At 34.8% G+C, this 26,801-nt stretch overlaps 1 protein-coding gene and 1 long non-coding RNA gene across 2 annotated transcripts in view; both read left to right on the top strand.

The window, feature by feature from the left end:
• The first annotated feature begins 1,622 nt into the window (after positions 1-1,622).
• On the top strand, positions 1,623-2,266 carry LOC138124042 (uncharacterized). Its single transcript, XR_011156986.1, has 2 exons — positions 1,623-1,840; positions 1,892-2,266. It is a non-coding gene; the product is annotated as an uncharacterized lncRNA (long non-coding RNA).
• Positions 2,267-5,176: 2,910 nt separating this feature from the next.
• Positions 5,177-26,801, top strand: part of lobo (lost boys) — a 144,948-nt gene continuing 123,323 nt past the window's right edge. The window contains exons 1-2 of the mRNA XM_069039684.1: positions 5,177-5,692; positions 5,794-5,919. Of these exons, the coding sequence (XP_068895785.1) occupies positions 5,312-5,692; positions 5,794-5,919 (507 nt within the window). The 5' untranslated portion in view covers positions 5,177-5,311. The remainder of the gene's footprint in view (positions 5,693-5,793; positions 5,920-26,801) is intronic.

Here is a 26,801-nt window from a genome sequence, read left to right as displayed (position 1 = left end):
CTTCTAAGGAGCTTCTCGCGTATTTCCTTCGTTTGCCTTAATTAACGACAGTACCTCGACTTGCATCTGCAAATGAATACCAACATTTAAAATTTGGGATTTCCCCGAGCTTTGTTTACTTTATCCAAAAAGTGTGGAGAATGGGAATTTTTAAAATCTGAATGTAGGTACTTGAGTAGTTTTTAAAAATACTTGAGTAGCGTAATACCATTGTATTGTAATACGAATTTAGCGTTATCATGCATGCACATTTGGACAGTGAAATGATCCGTCCACATAAACTGCTCGAAAAAAGTTAGGAATATTGATAATATAATTTATAACGTAACGGAAGAGTAAAAGTTTCACATACATAAGTCAAAACTCATTACATGTGTAAAAACGTTTATTAAAAACCCATTTCAATAATTCTTTTTTAAAAAACTTACTGATGTATGTTGATAAAGTTAACTTAAATATTTAGCAATATCCCTAACTTTTTTTGACCAGTTTACTACTCGAACTGTAGTTAATATGTATAATGCAATGAGATAGCAATCCCTGCTGGAACCTCTCACATATTATTTTCTTCGTTTGCCCCCCGTAAACGGAAACTTTTTTTAAAATTAATTTTTACAAGCCCAAAAAACGCTCAATTTAAAATTTGGAATTCCGTCGAGTTTTGTTTACTCCAAAAGCGGCGAAAACAGGAATGAGAAATAAACAAAACAAAAGGAGGAAGATACATTGGAACTCTTTAATTTATCTTTATTTGTCAGGAACGTTGGTTTACGATGAATTTTGTTTTTACTCCTTCCTTAGTCCTTACCATATTGCCGTGGTGCCGAGCATCAGGACACATCAAAATGTGATAGATCTGCTAATCTGCATGTCATTTTATTGAAAAGCTAAGCAAAAAGCCACAGTAAAATAAATGCGATTTTTTCATGCAAATGCACCTTAATAAGAAACCGTTTTTATCGCAGCGATAGCGACCCTGAAAGAAAATTAACTGTGATTTGACCTCTTCATTGCCGATCGGACCGAGGGCCCTTATAGAAATGTGAACACGCGGACGGGTTGAGTCACCTTCAACTATTAAATTTTGGAGCGGCGCGTTTTAAAAAATATTGTATCGGCCGATAAATACTCTTTTCTGGGCCGGAGATAAACAGTGATAAATTTAAAACGCTCAACGGTTAATTGATCAAAGTTCGCTTGTAACTTGTTAATTCGTTTTGTACGCTTCTAAATCAAAGTTCAAATGAGTCAAGAGAGCTGGAATGAAGTACAGCTTTTTATTTGTTTTGTAGTTTTACTACGCTTTACTACGAGCCATTCATATCTTCCATTCATTAGAGAGTTTATTGTTTTTTATTTTGTCGGCAAGATTCAAACTTTATTATCGGGTTAAACCGAACGTAATTTGTTTTTAAATTTACTTATCAAAGACATATTTCAGCCATTTGCACACGTTGTCCTCCGCACTTCATTTCTTTCGCGTCCGAGAGGGAAATTTCTCAATAAACGAACGAGTGGGGTTTTGGGGAATGCAAGACCGGCTAAAGTCGAAGAATGTTGTATAAAAATATCAGGTAAATTTATTATGCCACAATCGATTAACGAATAATACCTGTTACATATATACCATTCACGATGTTTTGGCATAAGGGGAGGCTATGATTTCATTTTTTAACGTTGGATACATGTTTGATTTCTGTCATCTCTGCTGTCACTAAAGTGCCTGACATGCGGACCTATCAAAATGAACGTAACATGTTGCCGAATTTACCGTAATCATAATTAAGCGACTTTAAAACGTATTGATGGTGTTTGTATTAGACTGCAGGATATATTTTCAGTAAGTTACAATGAAGTCAAGTTTTTTTTTTGTGTATAAATTGAATCGTAGGTGAGTACAAGATAAATATGTAGCAGGAAGAAACAACGACCCAATTGAAATGGCACAGGGTTTTTGTAACACCTATTATAACTTCGCGATAGAGTTGTGAATTTATGGCTTGATCCTGTGATTGATATTGTGAAGAACTTATTTCGGAAGATTGGGCAAAATTAATGTGAAATCTTTCATTTGAAAACGTTCTTCCTTTAATAATTTCATTAGGAGAATCTGACTCGGAATTTGATTGGGATTTTGATGCAGGTAATGATTCAGAATTTACTAATGAAATTATGGAAGTTGAATAGTTTTGTTCTTTTTTGTCATAGACAATGGGTGTGTAAATATTTTGCAGAAAGATTCGAATAAAGTAAGGCTTAATAAGTAGGTACAAGATTTTATACAATCTAGTTTTAGGAATGTTTTGGTTAAAATGAAAAATTCATTGAGAAGTTACTAACTGGTTGGTTAAGACACTGTATAGGTGGGTTATCTAAGTGGTGCATAAATTAACAGGAGCCACTTCGTCTTTCGGTCCCGGTCCCTACTATTCTGTAGTATGTTCAAGTCAGTTTCCTGTTTTGTAAAATTGGATTAAAAATGTGTGAGTATTGTTCTATTGCAAACTAGTAAAACTGACAACAATGCACTAGACAATGACGCAGTTTATAACCTCAAATTTAGAAAACCATAACCAAATTCAACAGACAGGCTTTACTGCCAACTTAAATGCACTTTTTCCACGGCCTCCCCTTATGCCAAAACATCGTGAATGGCATATATGTATGATTTTAGCGAAATTCGATACAGGATAAAAATCAGTAATGGGGGTGAAAAGAGATAACTAGGTATATGTCATTCTCATCATGTAGAACAGTAAAAAATCACCTAAGTTTAAGACTAAAATCTAACGCTAAAAAGTAGAAATCATAAAGTAGAGCCTGATTCATGAATTGTGGTAAGGGTAAAAGATTCAGCTAAACGTCTTTGAAAAATACTGTGAAAACAAAAACAAACAAAAATACAATCATGTTGATCGTCTCAGGAAAAGTTGCCACAAAAAAGGGTCGAAACCGTTGTAAAGAAGAGCGATCAAAGATCAAATTAATTTGTAATCGAGTTATCCATGAATCCGAAATCGTATGTCGTTACTTGAACTCCACGCTCCAACAATCACAGCGCGAAACACAGGTTAGATCTTGACATATCAATCGCAAAAGACATATTATACGGATTCAAATCCATGGATGACTCGATTACAAATTAATTTGATCGCGATTAACAATTATTTAGATCAAAGAAGGCGTTGAGATTTTCGACGCATGTCCGCAAATTTCTGGAATGCATGGCAGTATTTTTGGTTGCATATTCGGTATATATCTACAGAGTGGCTACGAAAATTGGAGTTATTTTTCTTCATATTACCAAGAAATGTAGCTGTTTTTACAATAAATTTGAGGATCAAAAAAATATATTTAATTAAATGGCAACATAGAAGTCAATATTTCGTACAATTGTCACTATTTTTAACAATTGTCAATGTCACTGTCAGCGAATAATTATCATAAAATCACATTTTTCTTTTGGAGGTTTAGAGGCGAAGCTGAAGCCAAGTGCTTTAAAGAATAAGCTTTATAAAAATAATACCTATTTCTAAATTTTAAATCAAAGAAAAGAACCCAATTTATTAGCTGGTCATGTAGAACAGGCAGTATACCCGTGTATACCTAAGCAGTTTGCATAAACTACAGGGTGAGCAACAATAACTGTTTCAGTTGGCAATAACAACAATAACAAATTTTACATGAAATTTTCAAGACTGTGAATTGTATCTATTCCGGTTTGTTTTATTGACATTATTGACAGCTGGCATACTTTTCAAATGTAAACGTCTTAGTTTGTGTAATCTTTTAATTAATAAAATGGTTTTCTCGTTGGAACATGACATAAAAGTCACCAAAAGTCACTAGAATTTATTGCCAACTCAGTCAGTAATTGTTGCTCACACGGTAGTTTTCAGCGTATCTAATTGATTTTGAGTTACTGAAATCAAGTTATTTTTCACAGAAATGATATTTTTGTATGTTGTCTTGATATTTTATAATATAAGGCATTCACGATCTTTTTGGGACCGAGTTGGCTATGACCATCTAGTGATTTTGTTGGCAGTACCTCGGTGATAACTACATTCCCTAAAGCAAATTGACACTTTTTGTGTTAGGTTAGATTGTTTTCATTTTAGGGTTATATTTTCTGAATAGGAACATTGTTGGCGGATCTCTTAAATCTGGTCTGTCCTTTTTAAATTAAATTAAATCGTTTAATAGAAAATTTTTATCGTACCTAATAAAATTATTTTGGCAATTTTGACTGTTCTTTTGACGGAAATTTAAATTATTTTTACACACTTAATAAATCATTTAGTTTCTTACGAATATTAAAATAATAAATATGGCAATGCGGTGGCAAGAAAATGTCGAACAGACACTGACAGGAAAAAAAAATGCATCCGTTGCATCACTGAGTCAGTTAGTCCAACATGAAAAGAAAAAATCATAGCCAACTCGGTCCCAAAAAGATCGTGAATGCCTAATACGTAGTAACGTTGATTTGAACCGTGTTCTGATTTGTTTTAATACCATATTCCAATTATTGATATTTTTACAAACAAATATGGTAAGTAAGTTGTTGGAAATATGCAAACTCCCATCAAGTTGTATGTTTCAAGTTACCTGAGTAACTATAGTTTGTTATGACATTAGAAAAGTTGTATTAAACATAAAAGCTAGAAATAAATATCTGTTTTGAATCCACAAATACGTTTTCAAACACTGCATAGACTTTACATAAGTGCGTAAATTAGTAAATTTAAATAAATGTGTCTTTTGCGAGTTGCGTCAGTTGGTTATCTCCCACGTGGTTGTCAGCACTTGCGCTACTTGATGTCATTCAAAAAAACTCCTGCGGCAAATTTAGTAAATAATATCAGTGATTTACTATTCTTTGAAGTATTTTAAAACAAACACGAGGAGAGAAACGTAAATTTTCTACAATAAAATAAGAGACTGATTTCTATTTTGTGGCAAAGTTGTCGACACTGTTGCTACAAAAATGATAGTTGTCATAACTGTGCATTTCGAGTGTCATTTGAATTATTATTATTGAATCTGTTATACGTGAAAGTGAAGTTTTCAAAGGTGACCACTAATTAATAGGGTGCTCTTTTTATTATACCTGAAAGGCCTTAAAGAGACGAGGGCGAGACACACAAAGAAAACGAGGTTAAATCTCATTGCGCTGAAACACTCGGCGCCCCTTCTAGTTCTTTTTATGTCATGCTGTTGTCTGCATTGTCGTGAATAGCGGTTACCATGGCAGCGCGTTTTCAAACGTCACTTAAACAAGTCACAGTGAAGTTTTCAAAAATCGGCCATGGATTTATCAGATATCGATATTTTACCATACCTCGAGAGCCTTCAAGAGGGCGAGGAAGAAGAGCTCGAAGAAGAGGAGATCAAATTTCATTACATCGAAATACTAGACGCCCCTCGCGAGTTGCCGCCTCCAGTTGACCTAACTCTCAAAGACCTGACACACATTGCGAACGAACTCGGTTTGATAAAGCTCTGTTGGCCTGAAATTGAGAGCCCCGAATTCGAAAATCGAGTAAATTTCCCCGAGAGTTACTTGCAAAATTCGAACAAAGAAAAACTGTTGCTACTCTACACTGAGAATTTCAGGAGGCAGTTCAGTTACAAGTTTCCCAACAGGAAGCAGTTATTGCTGGCCAGCAATAACGAGTGCGGAATGCAGGTAATAGCTTGCAGGAAGCTGCTTCTTTTTCTGTTTTGTTGCGGTAGATGGGGCGCGAGTTGATATTATGATATAACTGTGTACATTTGAAAAATTTGCAGAAAATGGTTTGTAACACGGTTCGACCCACTACCCTACCGTATCCGGAAATTGAGACTTGGCAGGACTGCGCTAAATTCGTTGGCACTGCGCTGCGATTTGAACCGTTTGATATTCCCACGCTAATCGTGAGTACACGCTTTGCTGTAGATAGTAGATAATAACGTGACTATGGGAAAGGTGAAAACGCTACAGGGTTGTTAGGGATAATTTTTGAAATGGGCAACACCGAAATTTACAGATTAAAAAGCAGGAGAAATAAACCTTAAGGATTGCTGGTATTTACAGCATCTTGTTTGTTTTCGTCTGTAATTCAAGAGCTGTTACTGTAAAGGTGTAAAGTATAAAGCAAATTCATACACCCATTTAAATTTCTAATGGTGAAGTGCACCTCCACCTTTGGGTTGCAGTCATCAAAAGCTGATAAAAAAAAAACGCCATGAAAGTTACCTACGAAAAATAAAGCGCGGCGTTTTAACGTAATTTATGCAATTTTTACCTGTTTTTAGAGAACCGTCACTTGCCCATCAGAAAGTGGAATTCAAGGATACATTTTTTATGGTCTAAAGTAAAAGGAAAAATAGTGAAACACAAAGTGTTACAATTTGTGTGCTTAATAGAATATTAAATGAGAGTACGAATATTTCAAATAGAATTTATAGTCGTTTTCAATGACATCCGTGCCGCCAATATGACAGTATGTGGCATCACTTGTTGATTCAGTTTAGTTAGTAATTTTGAATTTCCTAATTTGGCAATATACCTTGACGCGGCAAATTGACAAATTCAAATTATTATCCATCATTTCCAACAAATCAAAGAAAATATGTAGTCTGATTCGGATGCCTTAGTTTAACCATGTTTTACACCATGCTGAAGACTGAGTTTTATTATTTGTTGTTGATGTTTGACGAAATATAAATTTTCTTTACCATAATCTCAATTTCTTATTTGACATTTTTTTTAACTGGGATTTGCTTATACTCTCAATACTGGTTATGAATTTGTGTGTATAATCTGCACCAACATATTAAAAATGACACTGACAGTATGAATATCGTTGGAAACGACTATAGCTAAGATACTGACTTGTTTTTCATTAGAACTTTTACAACATTTTTTAAATTTAAATTAATAATTAAATCATTAAATAACAAATACCAAATTTATTTTGCAACAATTAAAAATTATTGGACAATAATGGTGAGCGCAGATTTTTAATAACAGTTATTTTTAAGCAGACCTACTGTGATAACAATAGCTATTTTCATTATTTTAAATCTTTTACTTGTACGGTCGGGGGACAAATAAAACTAGGACACTTAAAATTTAATCTATGTAAATCAGACCATTGAATTGTCAATATATTTGTCAGTGTCGATATAATATATCATATCAAAGTTAACCTATTTGTATAAAGCCGTAATTAAACGATGCAAATTTGTAAATTTTGACTTATGTGATTGTCATTTTTGTCCCAGTTTTATTTGTTCATCGACTGTACGTACAAATCTGTACCAATTAATGTACAGAGGTGTATGAATTCGACCTCACCAGCTCGACGTGTTAGTTATTTATAATACGAATGTTCCAATTTTGTGCAAAGGTCTGAATAAGCTAAAAATTGAAAATCCTAGAATGAAACTTCTTATGAGGAATCACATGGTGTCAAACAATAAATAAATGCACAATGCAATTTTATAAAGAAACCCAAACTTATTTGCCACTACCTACAATTTAAACATGAAATGTTCGTACAACAACCGACAAGAGTTCATTACTTATCGATAAATTAATCTTAAAAAGCATGTAGTTTCGATAATAGCTCCATTGCGTAGGTATAAAAATTGGGATGGGTAACGGCAAATATTTGATGATATCGACGTTAACGGGCGGTTCGTTTCGATTAGCAAAGAAATTCGCCCACTTTCGTCCATTATTCTGGTCGATCGCATATATTCAATAAATCCGTTAGAATATCACCCCGTGACAAGTGGGCGAGTTTTGAAGCGATTTATTTACGTTACCTATCTCAGCATCATAGGTATGGGCCATGAAATATGTCTTTTCAACGATGTGGATGTTGTTGTGGCCAATGTAACTAATGATGTATTAATTTGAATTAACCCCGCGGCTCTGTACCGATACGTATCTGATTACCATTGTTCAGTTCGAACGCCGCCCCATCCTACGATTTATGACCAGTAAATGGACTCTGATTTTCAGCAAGACTTGTAGTTTGTCGACGAGAATAAATCGGAACGGATAAAACACCTTCCTTATCCGCCAGATTTGTTCCGTTTTCATCCTTAATGCTTCCATTCGTGCCGCTTGCTCTTGCTTATCGTACGCAAATCGTACACAAACAGAGTATCTGTTTTATTTACCGATATTTTTATACTTTCATGTTTCTATCCCAGGTTTACCAACGAGTGTTCCTTCGCTGTTTAGAATTGTCAATTTATTTCATCAATTAATAACAAGAAACGCCACTTCCTATAAATTTTATTAACGGTTAATCGTATTTTTTCGAGGTGTAAATATTCCCAGTCGAAAATAAATTTAAGCTCTCTGTTTTCTATTGTTCAAATAATTTCGAAGGGATTAATGAAACACAGAACCTTGACGTGAATACCCGGGTAGACTAAATATAATCAGATGCTGAGAATCCGAATGGAAATTAAATTATTGAAATCGGACCGTGATTTTTCATTTTTGATCAGAAGTTTGGTAAATATTCCATTTACGCGTAAAGTATACTATTAGTCCGTTTTCGTTTTTGTCGGCTTATCTCTATGAAAATAATACATTTCAACGGCGCCCCAGGAACTGTCTGCACAATCCATAACAACTCTGATTGATTTATAAGATATTTAAAAATACATGTGAACTATAGGTACTTAATTGTGAGTACATTTTAAACTTCCATTTATTTATTATTTATTTATATGTTTTTACTACAAGCTACTAAGTTTTTTAGTTTTTTTACTCGTAAGTAGATTTACAAAAAGAGAATCTTTTTAATTATGTTATGCTGACCAAGAAGAAAGAAATGAAAATTTACTTCAGTGCAAAATGTAATGTAATAGTACGGTGCGATCAACAATTACTTAGATAAGCCGGCGCCTGTGACTTTAACAGTGTCAGATTTTTCGTATGTTTGCTAACTCAGCTAATAAATGTCAAACAACTGTCAATATGAATCAAATTTTAACGCAAAAATGGTTTTTACTTCAGAACATAAAAGATTCATCATTGAATCGTAATGGAGTTTTCAATAACGGAGAATGGACATACAGCGCTGTTGCCTGTTTGACCAATTTTCGGCAAAAATTTCCAAAGTTAAATTGAAACAGGTATATGCAAGCAACAACACTTCCATGAATTCCATGCACCTGTTAACTTATGGCCATAATTTAAAAACCTAAAACCTTCTTTGATCGCACGGTATAATGATGGCTATTATTCAAGAGAATGAAAATTCTAACACGAGCCGTAGGTGAGTGGTGGAATTGTCCGAGTGAATAATAGCCATTATACTTTCTCCTTTACTTGCTTAAAGCGAACAACTGTCCCGGTATTGATTTGCAGCATTTACTCATATATTTTTTAATAAGTTGTCACCCTATCTTGCGTTACGTCACCGTAACGTTGTAAATTCAGCGCAACAGGTAAATATGACCCATGTAATATTGATTATGTAATAAAAATGTTGTCTCCGAATTGACGGCCGAACATTCTGTACTCGTATAAAGCTCATCGACGTGCGATGCTATTTATCTGCACGGAGCGTATTTATGGAAATGTTTCTTTTTGTTGAGTTGCAGGCTGCGACTGCAGGGTTGGCTCTAGGCAAATCTGGTTGTTTCAGGCAAACCAGGAAAAAAGAGATAAAAACTCGACTTTTTTCTTTGGTGGGTCCAACAATGATAGCTAAGAAGAGATTAAATAGAAGATATCGATTAGAATTTTATTGAAAAATAACAAAGATATAGACATATAAAAACAAATGTATGTTGACGGTTATGCCGTGAAACTGCCTACTCATCTTCGTTTATTTTCAAAATGTTCTGTAACATTGTTTGATCAATGTTACGTCAGTAACCTATAATTTCTTTCTGTGGTTCTTCTAGGTCATTAAAACGTTGTTGAAACACTTGGTCTTTCAATATATAAACATTGCCAAATCCACTGGTATTAGATCAGGATAACGAGGTGGAAACGTAGGTTTCAGTTTTAAACTCAATGCACGAAGACCATGAAACTGTTGTAGAGAAGTAAACGTTGCACCTACTCAGGGTGCAGCGAGACAATCTTGTCGACGATGTTTTGTGGCTTGTGGTCAACTTTGTCGTTTCCTTAAATCCTCAACAACTTTCTCATATACCGGAGGCCTTCCAGTTGATTTTCATTTATTTACTCTTACAGCCCAAATAAATCTCTTGATTACTTGCGTAACATGCCAACCAAGGATGTTTCCTGGATTTAAAGAATCATGTTACGATGCATAAATACAGTGAAATTTAATTGAATGACATTCAGTAAATAAAAAAAAACAAATCCATTTCAATATCAGTATCAGTAAACAGAAGAAGAGAGGTCAGTTGTCTTCAAACGGAAACGAACACAATATTTAAAAGAATATAAAAATTGTTTTATTACAAATGTTTTTAAGATCATAGCGCGCTCGGAAAATTTGGAATTATTCGGTTGTTTAAAAGCAAGGGGCATGTGGATCAACAATTATTTAGATCAAAGAAGCCTTTGAGATTTTGGGCGCATGTCCAAATCTAGACTTTCAGATGCTTTGAATGCATGGAAGTATTTTTGGTTACGCACATACCCGTTTCAATTTAAATTTGGATTTTTTTTTAGATACTCGGCCAAACAGGCAACATCGCTGTATGTCCGTTCTCCGTTATTGAAAATACAATTAGAAATGTATGATTCAATGATTAATTTTTTATGTTCTGAAGTAAAAACCATTTTTGCGTTAAAATTTGATTAATAGTGACAGTTGTTTGAACTTTATTAGCTGAATTAGCAAAGATACGAAAAATCTGACACTATCGAAGTCATAGCCGCCCCTTATCTAAGTAACTGTTGATCGCAAGGTATAAATTAAGATTATTTTGTCACAAAAAAATTAAAACCAGCCGATTGGAATATTATTGAAAAGTGTCGAAAGTATACGCGTAGTACAGAAACAATTAGATCAAGATAATGTGGTGGAACCGCGCGTTTCAGTTTTAAACTTAATACATGAAGGCCCGGTTGTATCGGGCATTCAAATGAAATCCTGGGCTGGGGAGGCGTTGGAAACCGTCAATTGTTGTGCTTTTTTAAAGCGTAGATTAATTGGAGCATGTTGTCAGCTAACCTAAAATTTAGAGCCAAAAATGTATTTCTATTTTTTCTTTCTTTTAATGTTTTACATTAAAAATAGAATAACTTAACGATTCCTATTCTCGAAGCACCCTTTGCTGAAAACTAACATGTTCAATTATGTCCTGATTAAACATAAATAAATGTCATCGTGTCAAACGGCGGGAAATTCAAACTTTACACTGTTCTAAACGGTTTAATTTTTCCAACGCCTACTCAACCCAGGATTTCATTTGATATAAAGCGATGTCAAGTTCGTTGTTAAAGTTAACATAATGTCAAGCGATTTGATTGGGGGATGTTTAACATTGGATTTGAATCAGCCAATCAAATGGGCTGATTTCCGACTTGACGCGTTGTTATCTGACACGATGTTAACAACTAAGCTTTATACAGCGTGATTAACAATGACTGAGTTTGTTGGCAACGAAACAATTGAAAAGTACTGGTGTTTTTTGTCTCGTAAATGGCACTGACCGGATTTTTTTAACGACGACATTTAAAACATTTTTAGTCGCGCCGGTTACGTTTATGCTATTACAAAAATAAACCTTTGATGGTAAATTTCAAATTTGCCAAATTTCATTGTTACCAACAGATTCAGTCATCCTTGATCACACCGTACAAACGGCCATTGAGCATGAAACTGTTGTAAAGAAATAAACGTTGCACCTACTCTGGGTGCAGCGAGACAATCTTGTTAATTTTGTGGCTTGTGTTCTACTTTGCAGTTTCCTTAAATCCTCAACAACTTCTTCAGATACTGAAGGCCTTCCACTTGATTTTCCTTCATTTACGCTTCCAGTCCAAACACATTTCTTGATTACATGTGCAATAACTACAGCTGTCCCAGAACTGTCCCGTTAACTGCAAATGTAAATATTTATTCTGAAATGGATTCTGCAAGAAAAAATGTTTAAATCCTTTTGTTTTTAAGAGATACTGGCGGCATTTTCGTTACTGTTTAGGTGAAACGTGAGTCTTGATCACATACTCGTATGTCATGATTGATTATAATGACAATAAAGCTTAGACTAGATAGGTTTTTTTAATAACATACAAATTGGTGTGCGAAATTCCATGCTCCCAACTGTACGCCAGTTCTGGGACAGCCTGTATAACCGACCAAAAACGTTTCTTAAATTTTAACGTTTGGATATTTTGTAAAGGGCTCATTCTACAGTGTCCTACAAGTGGTAGTCTTGCAAAAGGCTCCTTTGCTGCCTTAACTAAGTCTGAACTTTGTAACTGACACTTTGAAAAATATAATGAAAAGTGCAAAATAAAAAATGTCAAATTTACGTTTTATCTGTGCTATAAATCCAATCCAGAAATTGACAAGCGGCAAATCTGCACGTATGAATGTACATATGAATCATAGCCAACTACGATGTTTCAAACATTTATTTAATAATAATCCTGTGTTATGTTTAAGAGGAATGATAGAGGTTAAAATTATAATGTATGTATACGCAAAGAGCTACCAAAATGAAAAAAAGTCTTAAGAGAAGGGAAAAAGAAAGAACTGCAATGAAATGCTTTGATGAAGAAATTATGTGCTTAGTAATCCTCGTAGTATTAGTACTTATGGACTAGGTTTATTTTTAAGTTGTGTATTTCTTTTTCGTACTTAACATGATTTATAAAAAAAAAACAAATGTACGCGGAGTGTTTGAGTCGGCCCTGCAACTTCGTAACACTGCCCTAATGTCCTCGTGTGGGCCAACGAGAAGAAATGGAAGCGAACTTTCCCGTGTAGGAAATTGTGTCAGTGAGAAAACGCGACGCGGTCCCTTCTTTTCTTCCAGCCTAGACAGGAGTAAATAATACAATAAACGGGACCTTCGTTGATTTTACTTTTTGTGTTTCTTCTCGACGGCCCCGCGGAGGGTCGAAACTGGTTCCGTTCACGGCGACTGCGACGACTTCCGCTAATTTCGCTGGATTTATCGGCCCAAGAACCGGGACAATATTTGCTTGGTTCTCTGCAGATGGTTATTGTTTCGCTCCATCAAGGGGCCGACGACTGATAAGTCTTTGTACAAATTTGCCGCCAGACAAAAGGATTAAGAACGCCGTTAGCGACCGACTGGTAACTCACCTAATGGGAAAAAGTAAATCGGCGACGCGGCGGTGCCGGTGGTCTTCCAACCACGCGACAAATGGATTTTAGATTAACGCTGGACGAATTACGTTTAATTCGATTTTACTGAAAAAATACTTTGGAGAATATCTCTTAACGTTATTGCGATGGAGAAAAATTTTCAAGCTGTAGACTTTTTTACTAATTAATGTGGACCGTATGATTCAATGTTTTCACTTTTTCACTCTTTACAGTTACACCATCTGCCACATATTTTTCGTTGTTAACCTAGACAACCTGTGACTCAAAATTTTGTCATATTACTTACTTTTACATTTTACAAATACCGAACAAACATAATGGAATTGTTTACATAGACATAAAGTAACCTATGGCACATACTGAAAATTTTATGTCATGTTACTGACTTACATTACCTAAATACTGCAGAAATATCTATCGACATTAGTGAAATTACATTTTGTTTGGATTTCAAAAAGAACACTCAACAGATAATGACATTTTAGAAGTGCTAAAAAAAATTCGGCTTCCCTAACTGTAAAACTTACCTTTACCTTTCACTTTAGGTCAAGGTGACTGCGATTCCCCGGCGGATGTTGTAAATTTCTGGTGGAGTGCGGTAACAGTGTCGCACGCACGCACCTACTCTTTTTAGTTACTCTAAAATTAAAGTGTTCATACGTTACTTAAATCTCGTAGTGTAAAAAAACACATTTATAAGTCATTCCTAAAACTCCCGACATTTTTGACATTTCGAGTTTCTCAAAATGATATAATTAATTATTAATTAATGATAATACTCGTATGTATTTTGAAATTTAGGTCGGTTATAGGATGATTAGGTCCTATGTACAGTCAATTAAAATATTAGTTGGTTAATAAATTAAACTAAAAAATGTATCTACATATAAAATTGCAAATGACAGCAAATGTCACGGGATAATCATAATAGGGAAAATACAACCTATCAGGTTGGCAGCTCTGTGTGTCAAAAATTTTGACATTTGTTTTCATAAAAATCTGCAAAAGTTCAAAATAAAACATTTGGTCAGCAGAAAAGTCTAATACCAATGTCGTAGGGTAGGTATTTTACAGCGCTCCACCTAATCGGCACTTGATTTCGACTCGTGCCTGAAACGTAGTTTTCGTCCTCTAAAGTACCCCTACCCCCTACCGTACTCTAATGTAAATAACTACTTTCTTCTTTTTCTTTAGACACAAAGTTGACAAATCAAAAACTACAAATTAGATGTCGTAACAAATTTTGGAAAGACATTTCAACGATAAAAACAGAAAGAAATTGGTTCTTGAAAGAAGTCACATTAGTATTATTATTTTATCTTGAATGAAATTATCGATATGGAAGCAACTTGTGTTGGTATCTTTAAATATTAGTTTTAACCATTGCTACTGACACATAGATAAATAAAAATTTTAAATGGAAAAGTTGGTGAGTGCACTAGGCTAGGTGAATCGTTGCACTTTTTTAACGGCCCATAAAATCGATTTAAATCGCTTCACTTGATGTGACCCTCAAGTGGATAATGCTCGTCTGTTAAACATGGGATAATATAAGAACACGCCTTCTGACTAATTTCATAACCACTTATTATATTAAAATACCTCTCGCGTGTAAAGGGCTCTAACGGGCCATATTAGATAATAATTCGTCGAGGGTGAAGTCATTTTAGGGGATGCGAATCGTCCATCCGCTCTATCTGTGGATATAAAAACATCCCTTGCCAATATTAGCGGCGGTGCCCTCCATTCGACGTCCCTTATTATGTTGAAAATAAACGCCTCAATTTTCTTATTATGTCAATTATTACCATCGTCGACGATAATACACATCAGCTTTCGACAATATAAAAGGAATTTGTATTGTTGTTTCTGGTATCTCTAGGAATTCGCTCTGGATGATTAATTTTGCATGCTTTTATTGGCACAGCGAGACAAACCAATTTTAAGTGAATGTTAAACACGTTGTTTGCATCTTTATCTCGCCAATGGAACTCTCGACGATTTGGACTTCGTCTATTGACAAGCCGAGGAGCTCGAACGGTTCTTATCTCGCGTCTTATCTTGTTTTTGGTTTTTCTACGCCCTGACCCGACCGAAAACAACGTTTGCATCCAGCGAATACTAATGAAGATGTTATCACTATTTTTAAGTAAACGCCAGTGGTCGACAACGTCTAATCTAATAACGCCGTATTTATTCAGAGACACCAAATGATATTTTTATCGCAGTGTAAAAATTGTTTACAGAGTTACCAATCGCATCACAAAGAAAATAAAAGACTGATAGGTTTTGCCAGATTCGCAGAAACGCCTTTCCGTAATTTGAGAAAGTTGAACAATGTTTTGTTTGCTTTTTTGCTCTTTTTAAACATGATACAAAGTGATCAAAAGGAAAACAAATCAGAGCAGGCGTTGTAAATTATCGGTCATGTCGTAGCGGAATTCTTATCCAAATATGTATTTATTATATATTATTTTCTGATAACAGAGAAAATTTATCAAATAAACAAGAGCAACATTTTGCATTCGTAAGAATGGGTAATTTACCAGATTTATTTCCAAACGCGACGCCACTGGTAGGCAGATTTTTCGGTGAAATGTCAGTTTTAAAGCAACTGTGTTATGATATATTATTTAATTAATAATAGATTTTTTATTATACCTGAATCATAATCCCTGTTTTTGACAGTAAAATGCGTGCGAAAAAGGGCCTTTAAAACACTAAAGGTAACTTAGGTAACAACAAATTCACCTACATTTTGAACAATGATAAATAGACATTTATACACAATTTATGATAGCAACGAAACAACAACAATTGACCATTTCTATATCAACGATATAGATTACTTCGGAAAAGGTATTTCAATTTACTTTTTTTGTTATAATTTTCAGATTTTAGTGCAGGTATAATAAAAAATAGCGTATGATACACGTTTATAAGGGCCTTTAAAGCACTTGCGGCGTTAAAAGCACTCCGCTACGCGTCGTGCTCTTAAACTCGTCGCGCGTGCTTTAAAGGCTTCCTTATAAACTTGTATCATAATATACTATTTCGAGAAGTACGCAACCAATAAAACGTTTGTGTATAGCAAGTATATATGCCATTCACGATGTTTTGGCATAAGGGGAGGCTATGGAAAAAGTGCATTTAAGTTGGCAGTAAAGCTGTCTGTTGAATTAGGTTATTTTTTTCTAAGTTTGAGGTTATAAACTGCGTCATTGTCTAGTGCATTGTTGTCAGTTTTACTAGTTTGCAATATAAAATACTCACACATTTTTAATCCAATTTAACAAAACAGGAAACTGACTTGAACAGACTACAGAATATGTAGTAGGGACCGGGACCGAAAGTTAAAGTGGCTCCTGCACCACTTAGATAACCCACCTATACAGTGTCTTAACCAACCAGTTAGTAACTTGTCAATGAATTTTTTATTTTAACCAAAACGTTCCTAGAACTAGATTGTATAAAATCTTGTACCTACTTATTAAGCCTTACTTTATTCGAATCTTTCTGCAAAATATTTACACACCCATCGTCCATGACAAAAAAAAGAACAAAACTATTCAACTTCCATAATTTCATTAGAAAATTCTGAATCATCATTACCTGCATCAAATTCCGAGTCAGATTCTCCTAATGAAATTATTAAAGGAAGAACGTTTTCAAATGAAAGATTTCTCATTAATTTTGCCCAATCTTCCGAAATAAGTTCTTCACAATATCTACAAAAATGTTGGCAAATTTCAGGAGTACATTTTAAAATAGACTCAAGCCATAAATTCACAACTCTATCGCGAAGTTATAATAGGGCTTACAAAACCCCTGTGCCATTTCAATTGGGTCGTTGTTTCTTCCTTCACTATCCGTGCTACATATTTATCTTATACTCACCTACGATTGAATTTATACATAAAAAGAACTTGACTTCACTGTAACTTACTGAAAATATGTTCTGCAGTCTAATACAAACACCATCAATACGTTTTAATGTCGCTTAATTATGATTACGGTAAATTCGGCAACATGTTACGTTCATTTTGATAGGTCCGCATGTCAGGCACTTTAGTGACAGCAGAGATGACAGAAATCAAACATGTATCCAACGTTAAAAAATGAAATCATAGCCTCCCCTTATGCCAAAACATCGTGAATGGCATATACATATGTGTACAATTAAGCTAAGACAGACGTTTCGATGAGGTAGCACTTTTGTTTGTTTTCTTGTTGATCACTCTGTAGGTGGTCTGTGCAACACCCTTGTGCCTTAAATGAAAATCTTTTTGAAAAGTGTATTTCATATTGCCCAATTTGTCGTTGTAGCTAAAGTTGACTCAAGTTGCAAAAAACCACTTGTCATTTGCAACAGCATTTTTTTCATATTTCTGAACCAAATATAGGCACAAAGGGACCAGAAAATCATAGTTTGGGTTGAATATTTTCCATATAAGTACAGTTTTAAAGTAATTTCCAATGACTAATGCCATAAAAGTGCTGTTGCAAATGCAAAGTGGTTTTTTGCAACTTGCACCTTTACTAAGTCTCTAAGATATTACATTCATCCTTTTTCGAAAAAAATTTAGAGTTCTTCCAGTGTCAACAATTATTATTAAGACCATACGATGTAATGAAGATATCTCAAAAAAATGATGTGTCAACTTATAGGTAAAAACCTGCAACTACGTGATTTTAAAACAAACGCCACATGTGACATTTCGGGGACTGTCACTGAACTGTCAAATGTCAAGTGGAACGAAGAAAATGTTAAACAAAATGTTATTTTTTAGTAAAAATTGATACATTGAGTAAAGTAAAACAAGTTTTGTAAGCTTGTGGTGGCAGGTCAGGTCAGGTCAGGTCAGGTCAAGAAGAAAAAAAAATGGCTTTTTTGAAAATTTGCATTATAGCTGCAAGAACGCAAACACCAACGAAGTCGTCAGAATGCTGTCAGTTTGACAGTCCCTCGCTACTATGGCGACATCAGGCGACCGGACATCGGTTTTGAACGGTAAAATGGTGTCGAATTGATATATCATTCGTTTGAGATATCTGTCTAAACTTCAGTAAAAAGCAGTCTTTTGAACTACCACATCTTCAATAAGACAAAACTATCTAAAAATACGAGTGCACATGCTGTTTTGCTCGAAGTCTAATTCTTTACCATTCATGATGTTTGCAATAACAAAATCAGAAAGGATAACATTTTGAACTGTGCAATATTGTTCATACTGAAAAGGTTGAAGTCTGTATGTTTTTTTTTCTTTAAATTTAATAAAGTTACTAACTGAATACAGTATCTAAAAAGTCCTAGATATCTGTCCAGTCTTCCAATTTTTTACGAAACTATTTTTTTTTAATTGTGTTAATTTTGCGGGATGGTTGTTTTTCCCAACCATAAAGCAGCGAACACTTGTAAAATGTTCTTTTAAAGCTTGTACGTCAATAATTTTTTACGTGGTAGTCTTATTTTTTACGTGTGGTCTTTTAATAATCCCGTAAGTAGGTCATCGTGTCGTAGCGAGGCTCGAATGGCCCATTCGATGTAACACTTTTTGTCGTTTACGACAAAATAATTCACAATTATGGTAAATGGAAGACAAATACGGTGAGCAACTAGTTGTTTGATATGTAATGGCATAAAATCCCACAAGAAGAGTTTAATGTTGTGATAACAGGCATTTGCGGCCGCATTATGGACAGTTAAACCGGAAGCGGCCGTTACAATTCGAAAAGGATACACGTGTCCTGAAACACTCCAGGTAGAGATAGATATCTCATTAATCAATCTTTTCTCCCCCTCCTACGTCATTTTATAAACAGGGTAGTTGCTAGCGGTGTTTTCTTGTCCGGGTCTCGATCGAAACAGGCTACTTGTTGAAAAAAATAGGTTTTATAAGATGGGTCGTTGAATTTGGATCATTTGGTTTTTGACCCTTTCGCCTGAGCGAGTTGCAGTAAACGAATTTGTTCCCCTTTTATCAATTCCTGCCATTAAATCAAACAGGCGAGCCGTCCCGCTGCAGGACGAGCCGAAACACGTTATATTGCGAAATTATGTTTGCAAATTTATTAAAATTCCATCGGCTAAAATAATCGGTTTGTGTTCTCTCATTTAATCATCCGGCAGTTTACTTTAATCCGGGGCCGTGCCGTTTTTAATGTAATGAGTTAAACACGCTTCATTATCTGCCCCCGGAAAGCTCTCCGGCTGCTATATTTATTAATTGTTTTCATTTAAAGCCCGTAGTGGTAGTTCGGTTTTTAATGCGATTAAACGTAATAAAAAGCCCGACGTGATGTGTTTACAAACGGCAACCTGTTGAAAACGTTTTATTTACATCGAATGAGCTCAAACACATAACACACACACTCATTCTCTCTCTTCTTTCATTCATAACTTCGTCACTCATGAATTTTTATGATTTCATTCAACCGTTGTTGATGTTTCTTATGGTGGAAGTTACAAAAAGTGCCCACCTGTGATGCGTTCAAATAAATCTTACGGTCTTGGTGCGGTTAAAGGGATGGTTTTTATGTTATGCCGAAAGTTGTTTATTCAACTTTTATTGTCCCTCGAATAACTTGGAAATTGCGAACATTTAACAAACTCAAAGTATAGACCACTTATACTCATAAACATCGTAAAAGGGTTGGGAATAGGAAATGATGAAGTGCTGCCGGATGTTCCACTACCTGGATCGTAAATTTACCGCGAACGATGTAGAATATATTAATTAATAAGGTTCCATTAATTAGCTCAATTAAATTCGAGTGCAAGAACGTGCAAATTTTACGAGGTCTCGGCCGAGGCTCTTTAAAAAATTTAATATACATGATTTAAGACCGTTTGGGAATATCTTGAGATGTACAGAGCATTCCGGAATTCTAAGGACAAAGTTTTGGCGGTGCTTCACTTCAATTAATAATAATTATCGCGTTTTTCTGCAGTGATACTGTAAGCTTTGAATGGAGAGAGTTATTTGCGATTACTTGTTTTTAGTGACGAAAAAAGTGACAAATTCGACAAGTATTTACACGATTTAAGTCGCTATGCAGGAAGTTTGGGTCAATTAATAATTAATAATTCAAAGCTCGAACGGTATTTAATTAAATTACTTTATACACCGGACGATGAAATTAACAATCAATACCATTTCAGAAATTTTAAATTTGATTACATATCTGGAAAACTGTTTGTGTCAAAATCATACGACTGGTCGGTTGGATCAAAATCAGATAAAGCAATCAACTAAATGATTATATTTGACGTAGATTCAGAAAAAATATATCATAAGTGTACTTTTGTAGCGATGTCTGCAAACTCGATTTTTGCCATTACGTATTAAATACTGAGAGAGAGTAATACCTGAATTATGCAACATATGTGTTAGTATATTATTATACGAGTTTTATAAGACCCTTGGTTGTGACACGACTGACACGAGTTGGTTTGCGGCACGACGAACGCAGTGAGGAGTGCTCCAACAGAAAGGGTGTCACAGTGCGTCTTATAAAACGAGTGTAATATACTATTTTTTCTACTTTGGTAGCATTAATTTGATATAAACTCAAAAATCTAATTACGTATGAAATAATCTAGGGACTTTTGTGTGACATGATTTATGGTGGCATTTCTGTGAAATTTATGTCAAATTGCAAATGTTCTAATGGTGGGAAACGATCTAGGAGGACGCCCTGAGGGTGTCTAGCCAGAAAAAACGCGAAAATTCCAGAAGTAGTTAAAGTGAACAATTACCGTATAAATTTATACAGGGTGTTTGAAAATTGCTAGTACAAAAAAATACTGGTAATTGGTGATGGTGAGTTAAAGTCATCGGCAAAAATTTTTTTTAATAAAAGTCCTCTAGTTTTCGAGATAAAAATTACTAAAAATTGGGTTAAAATTGTTAGTACCATTATTAGTTGCCAAAATCTTGCAAAAAAATATTTATTTTTCATATTGTTGTATAGTCCTTCATTATCACGCTTGGTTACTAAGGTTTAAAAAATACTGCCCCGCCTGAGGCGTAAAATATGCTGGGATAAGGTTACTTTATCCCTTTTGTTTAAAAAAATAAAAAATTGTTTTTTTGGATTTCTTAGGGCTTCTAGATGCCACAGTTTTTTTTTGTACTAACAATTTTCAAACACCCTGTATAATCTAAGAATATTTTAGGAAATTGAAAAAATGTATAACGGCATTAGTGAAAGGGCGTGTTTATCTGGGAAAACTGTAACAGTCATTACGGCTAATACAATTTGTGGATATTATCATACGACAAAATCTGAAACACTTTGTGCAACATTTCTAATGACCAGGCTAAAATTGTCGTTATAAACCCTACAGCTAATCTCTTGAATGCTAGCTTTTCTGTTATTCTAATTAATTTAATTGTTTTAATGATCACTTAACCTAACTAGTGACAACAAGATAAAGTATCGTGTTAACCTTTTAAAATGTTTAAACCAATAGATTACAATAATTCGTAAGTAAGTAAATGAAATAGAATCCAAGAAATCAGATGATAACATTGAAAATATTGTTCATTTTTTATTGGAAAAAAAAATATTACCAATAAAATTGCAGTAATAATTACGTCTCAATTTGTTTTTATAGTAAAAAAGAATTAACAAACATTATATGCACGAGTTGAATACAACGTTTTTTTGTTCGACGAACCCCTCAAAGGCTCCAAATCGCTTAAAATCTTTAAAATTAGCTTGACGTTTCGTTTTGACAAGTTGTGACATTTATCAAAATCCGTTCACATAGGAGAAAATTCTCAAATTCTGACAGTGTCGAACAAAAAAAAATGTTTTTGCGTCTATCGCACCTTTTTGTACATACAGTTCAAGACACAGAGTTTCGGGCATCAGTGTGAATATAACGTCAAAAAATGTAAAATAGGCTTTACATTATTAACCTCAATTTTACCGTTTGCGACGATTTTGATTGACATGCGATTGACGTGAACAGAGAATAAATTTCAAAATTTGACTTTTGAATGCACGAAATTCCGTGTCTCTATCTGTACTATTCCGGACACGGAATCTTGGCCAACATTTTTTAGACATTTCTAAAAAATGATGTAAACCAATCATTAGTGTCATTAGTAAATGACAATTATTAAAAAATAAAAATCACTGAAGTTTTTCTTGTCACATCAAAAAAGCAGGGAAATGGCATTGTCGAGTCAAAAGTTGGGTTATATTCAATAAAGGCCAGTTCACACATATTTGTCAGTTAAATGTCAGCTGTGGCCAAGATTCCGTGTCCGGAATAGTACATATGTATAATAAATTAGAAATTAAAAGAAGTGCTAATGATGCGAGACTCATCCTGCATAATAAAACCATTTGGAATTAAACGGAGGAAGTCGATGGAGGCGTTTTTTTACTTTTAAGGAAACGATTTTAGGTTTTTTAATATGCACGTAACGGATTCTCCTCCAATGTCTTTTTTTTTGTTATTTATAGATATAAATAGGAAATAGTTATTTGTGTATCAAGGCCAAAAAGTGCATCTTTTTCATCTAAGTCTGAGTTTTCTGGCGGAGCCGCAGCCGAGGCTTGAGATAAGCGAACACAAAAGGTACTTTTTGGCAGAGGTGCACATTAAATTTTTTAGGCGACCACACGAACTACAAAGCAAAAAACATCATTGTAAAAATTACAAATTTATTTTATATCTACCTTTTCAAATACTCGTAGATTCATTTTTAATACATATTAAATTTTTTTTATAGGAGTATTTGTTAAGTATCAACTTCCCAACAAAACTAGAAATTTACTACGAGTATTTGCAATACAGTTACTTATTTACATAATTTACGGTGACGGGACAATGATCGATTTTGTCGATTTCGTTGCCAACTTACTAAACAGACCAACAGATGGCGCCACGGTCAACGTCCGAAAAAGAGTTACTTTTCGTCCGCTTGTGAGTACGTAAAATTGCCGTTTTCATTAAGGGTGCCTAAAAAACATATTTTTCTACTTGTGTCATTTAAACAAACATAGAATGCAGTAAATTATCTAAATTTTTTTGGTTGATTTAGATAACCGGGCGGGAATATTTTTTTCGCAAGTTTTATTATGGCTACTAGTGTAGAAATGAAAATACATAACCGTAGATTATCAAGTTGCTATGATACAGCTCAATATTCATCTGTTATAATTATTTTTGAAACTTATCCCGAAAGTTTACTCCCGAAGGCAAGAAAATTAGCCAGTAAGAAAATGACTTTTTTCGATAATGTAATGGACCATCTAAAAGCCCTGCCCATTTTTACTGCATTACTGTTTACGATGGTGATGGGACAACCACAATTTTGCCAACAGTTTGTGGAAGAAACTTTATTTTATTATGACTACGATTACACTATGTGACAATTTTTTTGTTTGTTTATAGGTCATAAGTGTTATTTGCTAATTGTTTATGCTTCGAAAGTACAATATGATCAAGAAAAGAAGAGATAAAGGGGCAATGGAAAACAAAATTTCTAATGATACGTGGTCTAAATGCAATCATACGATTAGCGGAAATGATGAAGAGAGGTTTTACCAAAACTCCAACAAACGAAGTTGTTTATGGTAGACTTAGTCACCACTTCTTCCAATTAATTTTTTTTTCAAATAAGATTCATGTAATTGTCAAAATTGTCAATTTTTTGTTGATTTTATTATTTCTCATCAACTTTGCTTTTCTGAACAGAACTTTTTGATGTTTACATATTTTTCGTGTTCGATTCCCGAGATACATAACGTGAAAAGTGGTAATACATATGTAACTAAATATATAAACTTTTCAGTTTATATACCTAACTTGACATCTGTCAAAGATCACCTCAAAATTTACAATTAATTAATGTTTTTTAAGACTTTGCCCAAACGAACATGAAAAACGTAATTCAATATTCGTGCGCTGTTAGTTTTCAGGTATTCGGCCTGTTTTGCATCACTCGGCTAACGCCTCGTGCTTCAAACTTTGCCTTCATACCTGAAAAGTGATCTGACAGCGCTACTCATATGAAAATAACTAGGAGTATTTCATAACATCATAACATACTCGTATAGGAAGCCTTTAGGTTCACTTTAATTCCAGCTGCCTAATTAAGTGAGTAGAATAAAAGAGATACGAGATAAATAAAGGTTTATTTCAATAAATTAATGTGTTGATTTTTTGTGATTATGAAAACGAAAATACGTAAATGTGTTCGTTTTCTTATTAAATAATAGTAAGTGACAAAATGTAAGTGTCGTGGTCAAAAGTTTGTGAAGAACAACAGCCGTTTTTTATATTTCGTCGTCATACTTACACAGTTAAGAAATAGTAATTAACGTTATAAGTCCGGGAACTCATAGTTTACAGTACGAGTTAGACGTTTAAGGACGAGGCGACGAAGGAGCCGAGTCTTGAAACTCGAAACGAGTACTGTAAACAGAGTTCACGGACGAATGTCGTTATGTATTTTATTTCATCCTGCCTCAAATTTCGTTTGAAAGAAACATTGAAATTAATTTCAAAATAATTCAACAAAAGCTCCAAATCTAGTCACATTTTTGGAACATGATTAGCAACGGCTGTTTGGCAATTGTTTATTCTGTTGAAATAATTTGGTGCGTCAAAATGACTTTTAAAGCAAATCCTCCAGAAATTGTAAGAAATCTGCAGAAGCCTGTGCTGAATTAATACCTAGCAGGAGTAGCAAGTCTGGTGAAAGGTATCACCAACAATTCAGCCATTTTTGTAAATGGAAATCAGAAAATAATGTGAAGAAAATTACGGAAGAGGTTACGCTGGCTGGCCTATTTTTTAGATTTGGTTTAAATGGTTGTATTATTTTATTTGTGAACTAACGTTTTTAGTCTGGGAAAGTAAGTGCATCATCTTCTTTGTGGCCGAAATAGTTAATTTGTATTTAGATCTAGTTTTGAATAAAACATTTCTTAAACCTGAATAATTGTTATTGCGATTGTTACTTTTGTGTTTCCAATAGCAACACTTAACCGGCGTCCGGCCGTTTTTTGCGTTTTCCCGGATTCAAACTGATGACGTAAAGTATTGAAATTTGACACAGGATGAAATAATAATATTTATTATGATGGAACAAAAATGGTGTTATTTATTTATTTATGAATCAGTAGTGCAATTGCAGCAGCAATATTTCTTGAAGGATTTTAAAAATTCGAATTGATTAACATAAATCCCCCCGTTTTGTATCAGATTGTCTCGAGTCGGGAATCAGCGAGGAGTGTAGCTTTGAAAATCTCGACGTCTTAGGCAGCTCATTTTATCTGATTCACTTGAGAAAACGGTTTAAAGAAAAGGTGTAACAACTTATCCACTTGTTTTTCCCAAGGCATTAAGAGACCGAAGCCATTAAAAACGGGCTCTTTCGGTGGCTCTTCAAACTAGGAATTTAATAATGTAGGCCGCCACAAAACGCTAAACAACTTTTTACATCGAGGGAGAAACGAACCTTTCCCGGGTAAACGTGCTGTACTATATTGTTGGCGGAGATAAGAAGATTGACAAAACCCTTCGTGCTCAGGTTTAATATACACAAATTGATATAATAATTATGTACGGCCCGTACCTACGCGAAAATTGCATGACGCAGCGCAGAAAGGGCGAAGGGCGGCCGGGTTCCTGCATAAATTTATCGCCCAGCCAAAGATACAACGGTCCTGTTCGCCAGCAAAAACGTTTCTTCGTTAGGTTTCGTCAATTTATATAGATTATAGGAGAAAGGAGAGGCGTGTGCGTTATTTGCGGGTTTTGTCAGAATACTGACCCCGCAACAGGGACTGTGGGACTCCATAAAGATTATATCGCGTGGATGGACCGTGCGGACCTGTTCCGATGTTTAAATGAACAGCAACAAGAGTTGCTACTCGACCTCTGCTTATATATTCCATCGTCCATCCCATGTGACGTAGACGGCATACCATGATTGACATTTTCTTGTCACAGGCGACCGCCTCCTCTAATCAAATTATCCGCCGTCGAGTATGGGACTCATCCCTCGATCGGCCTAATTTGGTTGCGGCCTTCGACAGCACCGATAAAAAGTCGAAATGGCTGTTCGTCGATCGAAAGACGTCCACTACTCGCGCCCTCTAGCGCCGATGGAAAAGGAGCGCCCGTTTGCGATCGCAGACCTTTGATGTTTTGTAAAAGAAAAAAACGTCATAACGTGTGACAGAGAACACCTAATTATCTCGGTACCTCCCGCATCTTCTGCCTGTGCTGGTTCTAATTTCGTTATTCCGGGGTATCAAACGGGCGCTTTTTACGCTTGCCAATTAGCATTTAAAGTATTGTTTTTAGGGACACGTCGGCACACGGGGGATTCAATGCGGAATGCTCTCAGAACTATCGAGAGAGGTTTATGTCGTTCAACCGGGAAAACTTTTAATTCCGGTGAAGTGAAGGAAAGTCGGAGATTAATTCCGCGTTGTCGCCTGGACAAAATGATATTTGACCGAGAGCTG

The sequence above is a fragment of the Tenebrio molitor genome, chromosome 2, assembly GCF_963966145.1.
Source record: "Tenebrio molitor chromosome 2, icTenMoli1.1, whole genome shotgun sequence".
Lineage (NCBI taxonomy): Eukaryota > Metazoa > Arthropoda > Insecta > Coleoptera > Tenebrionidae > Tenebrio > Tenebrio molitor.
Note: the sequence above shows the minus strand (reverse complement) of the source record. Positions and strands in the feature narration are given on the sequence as shown.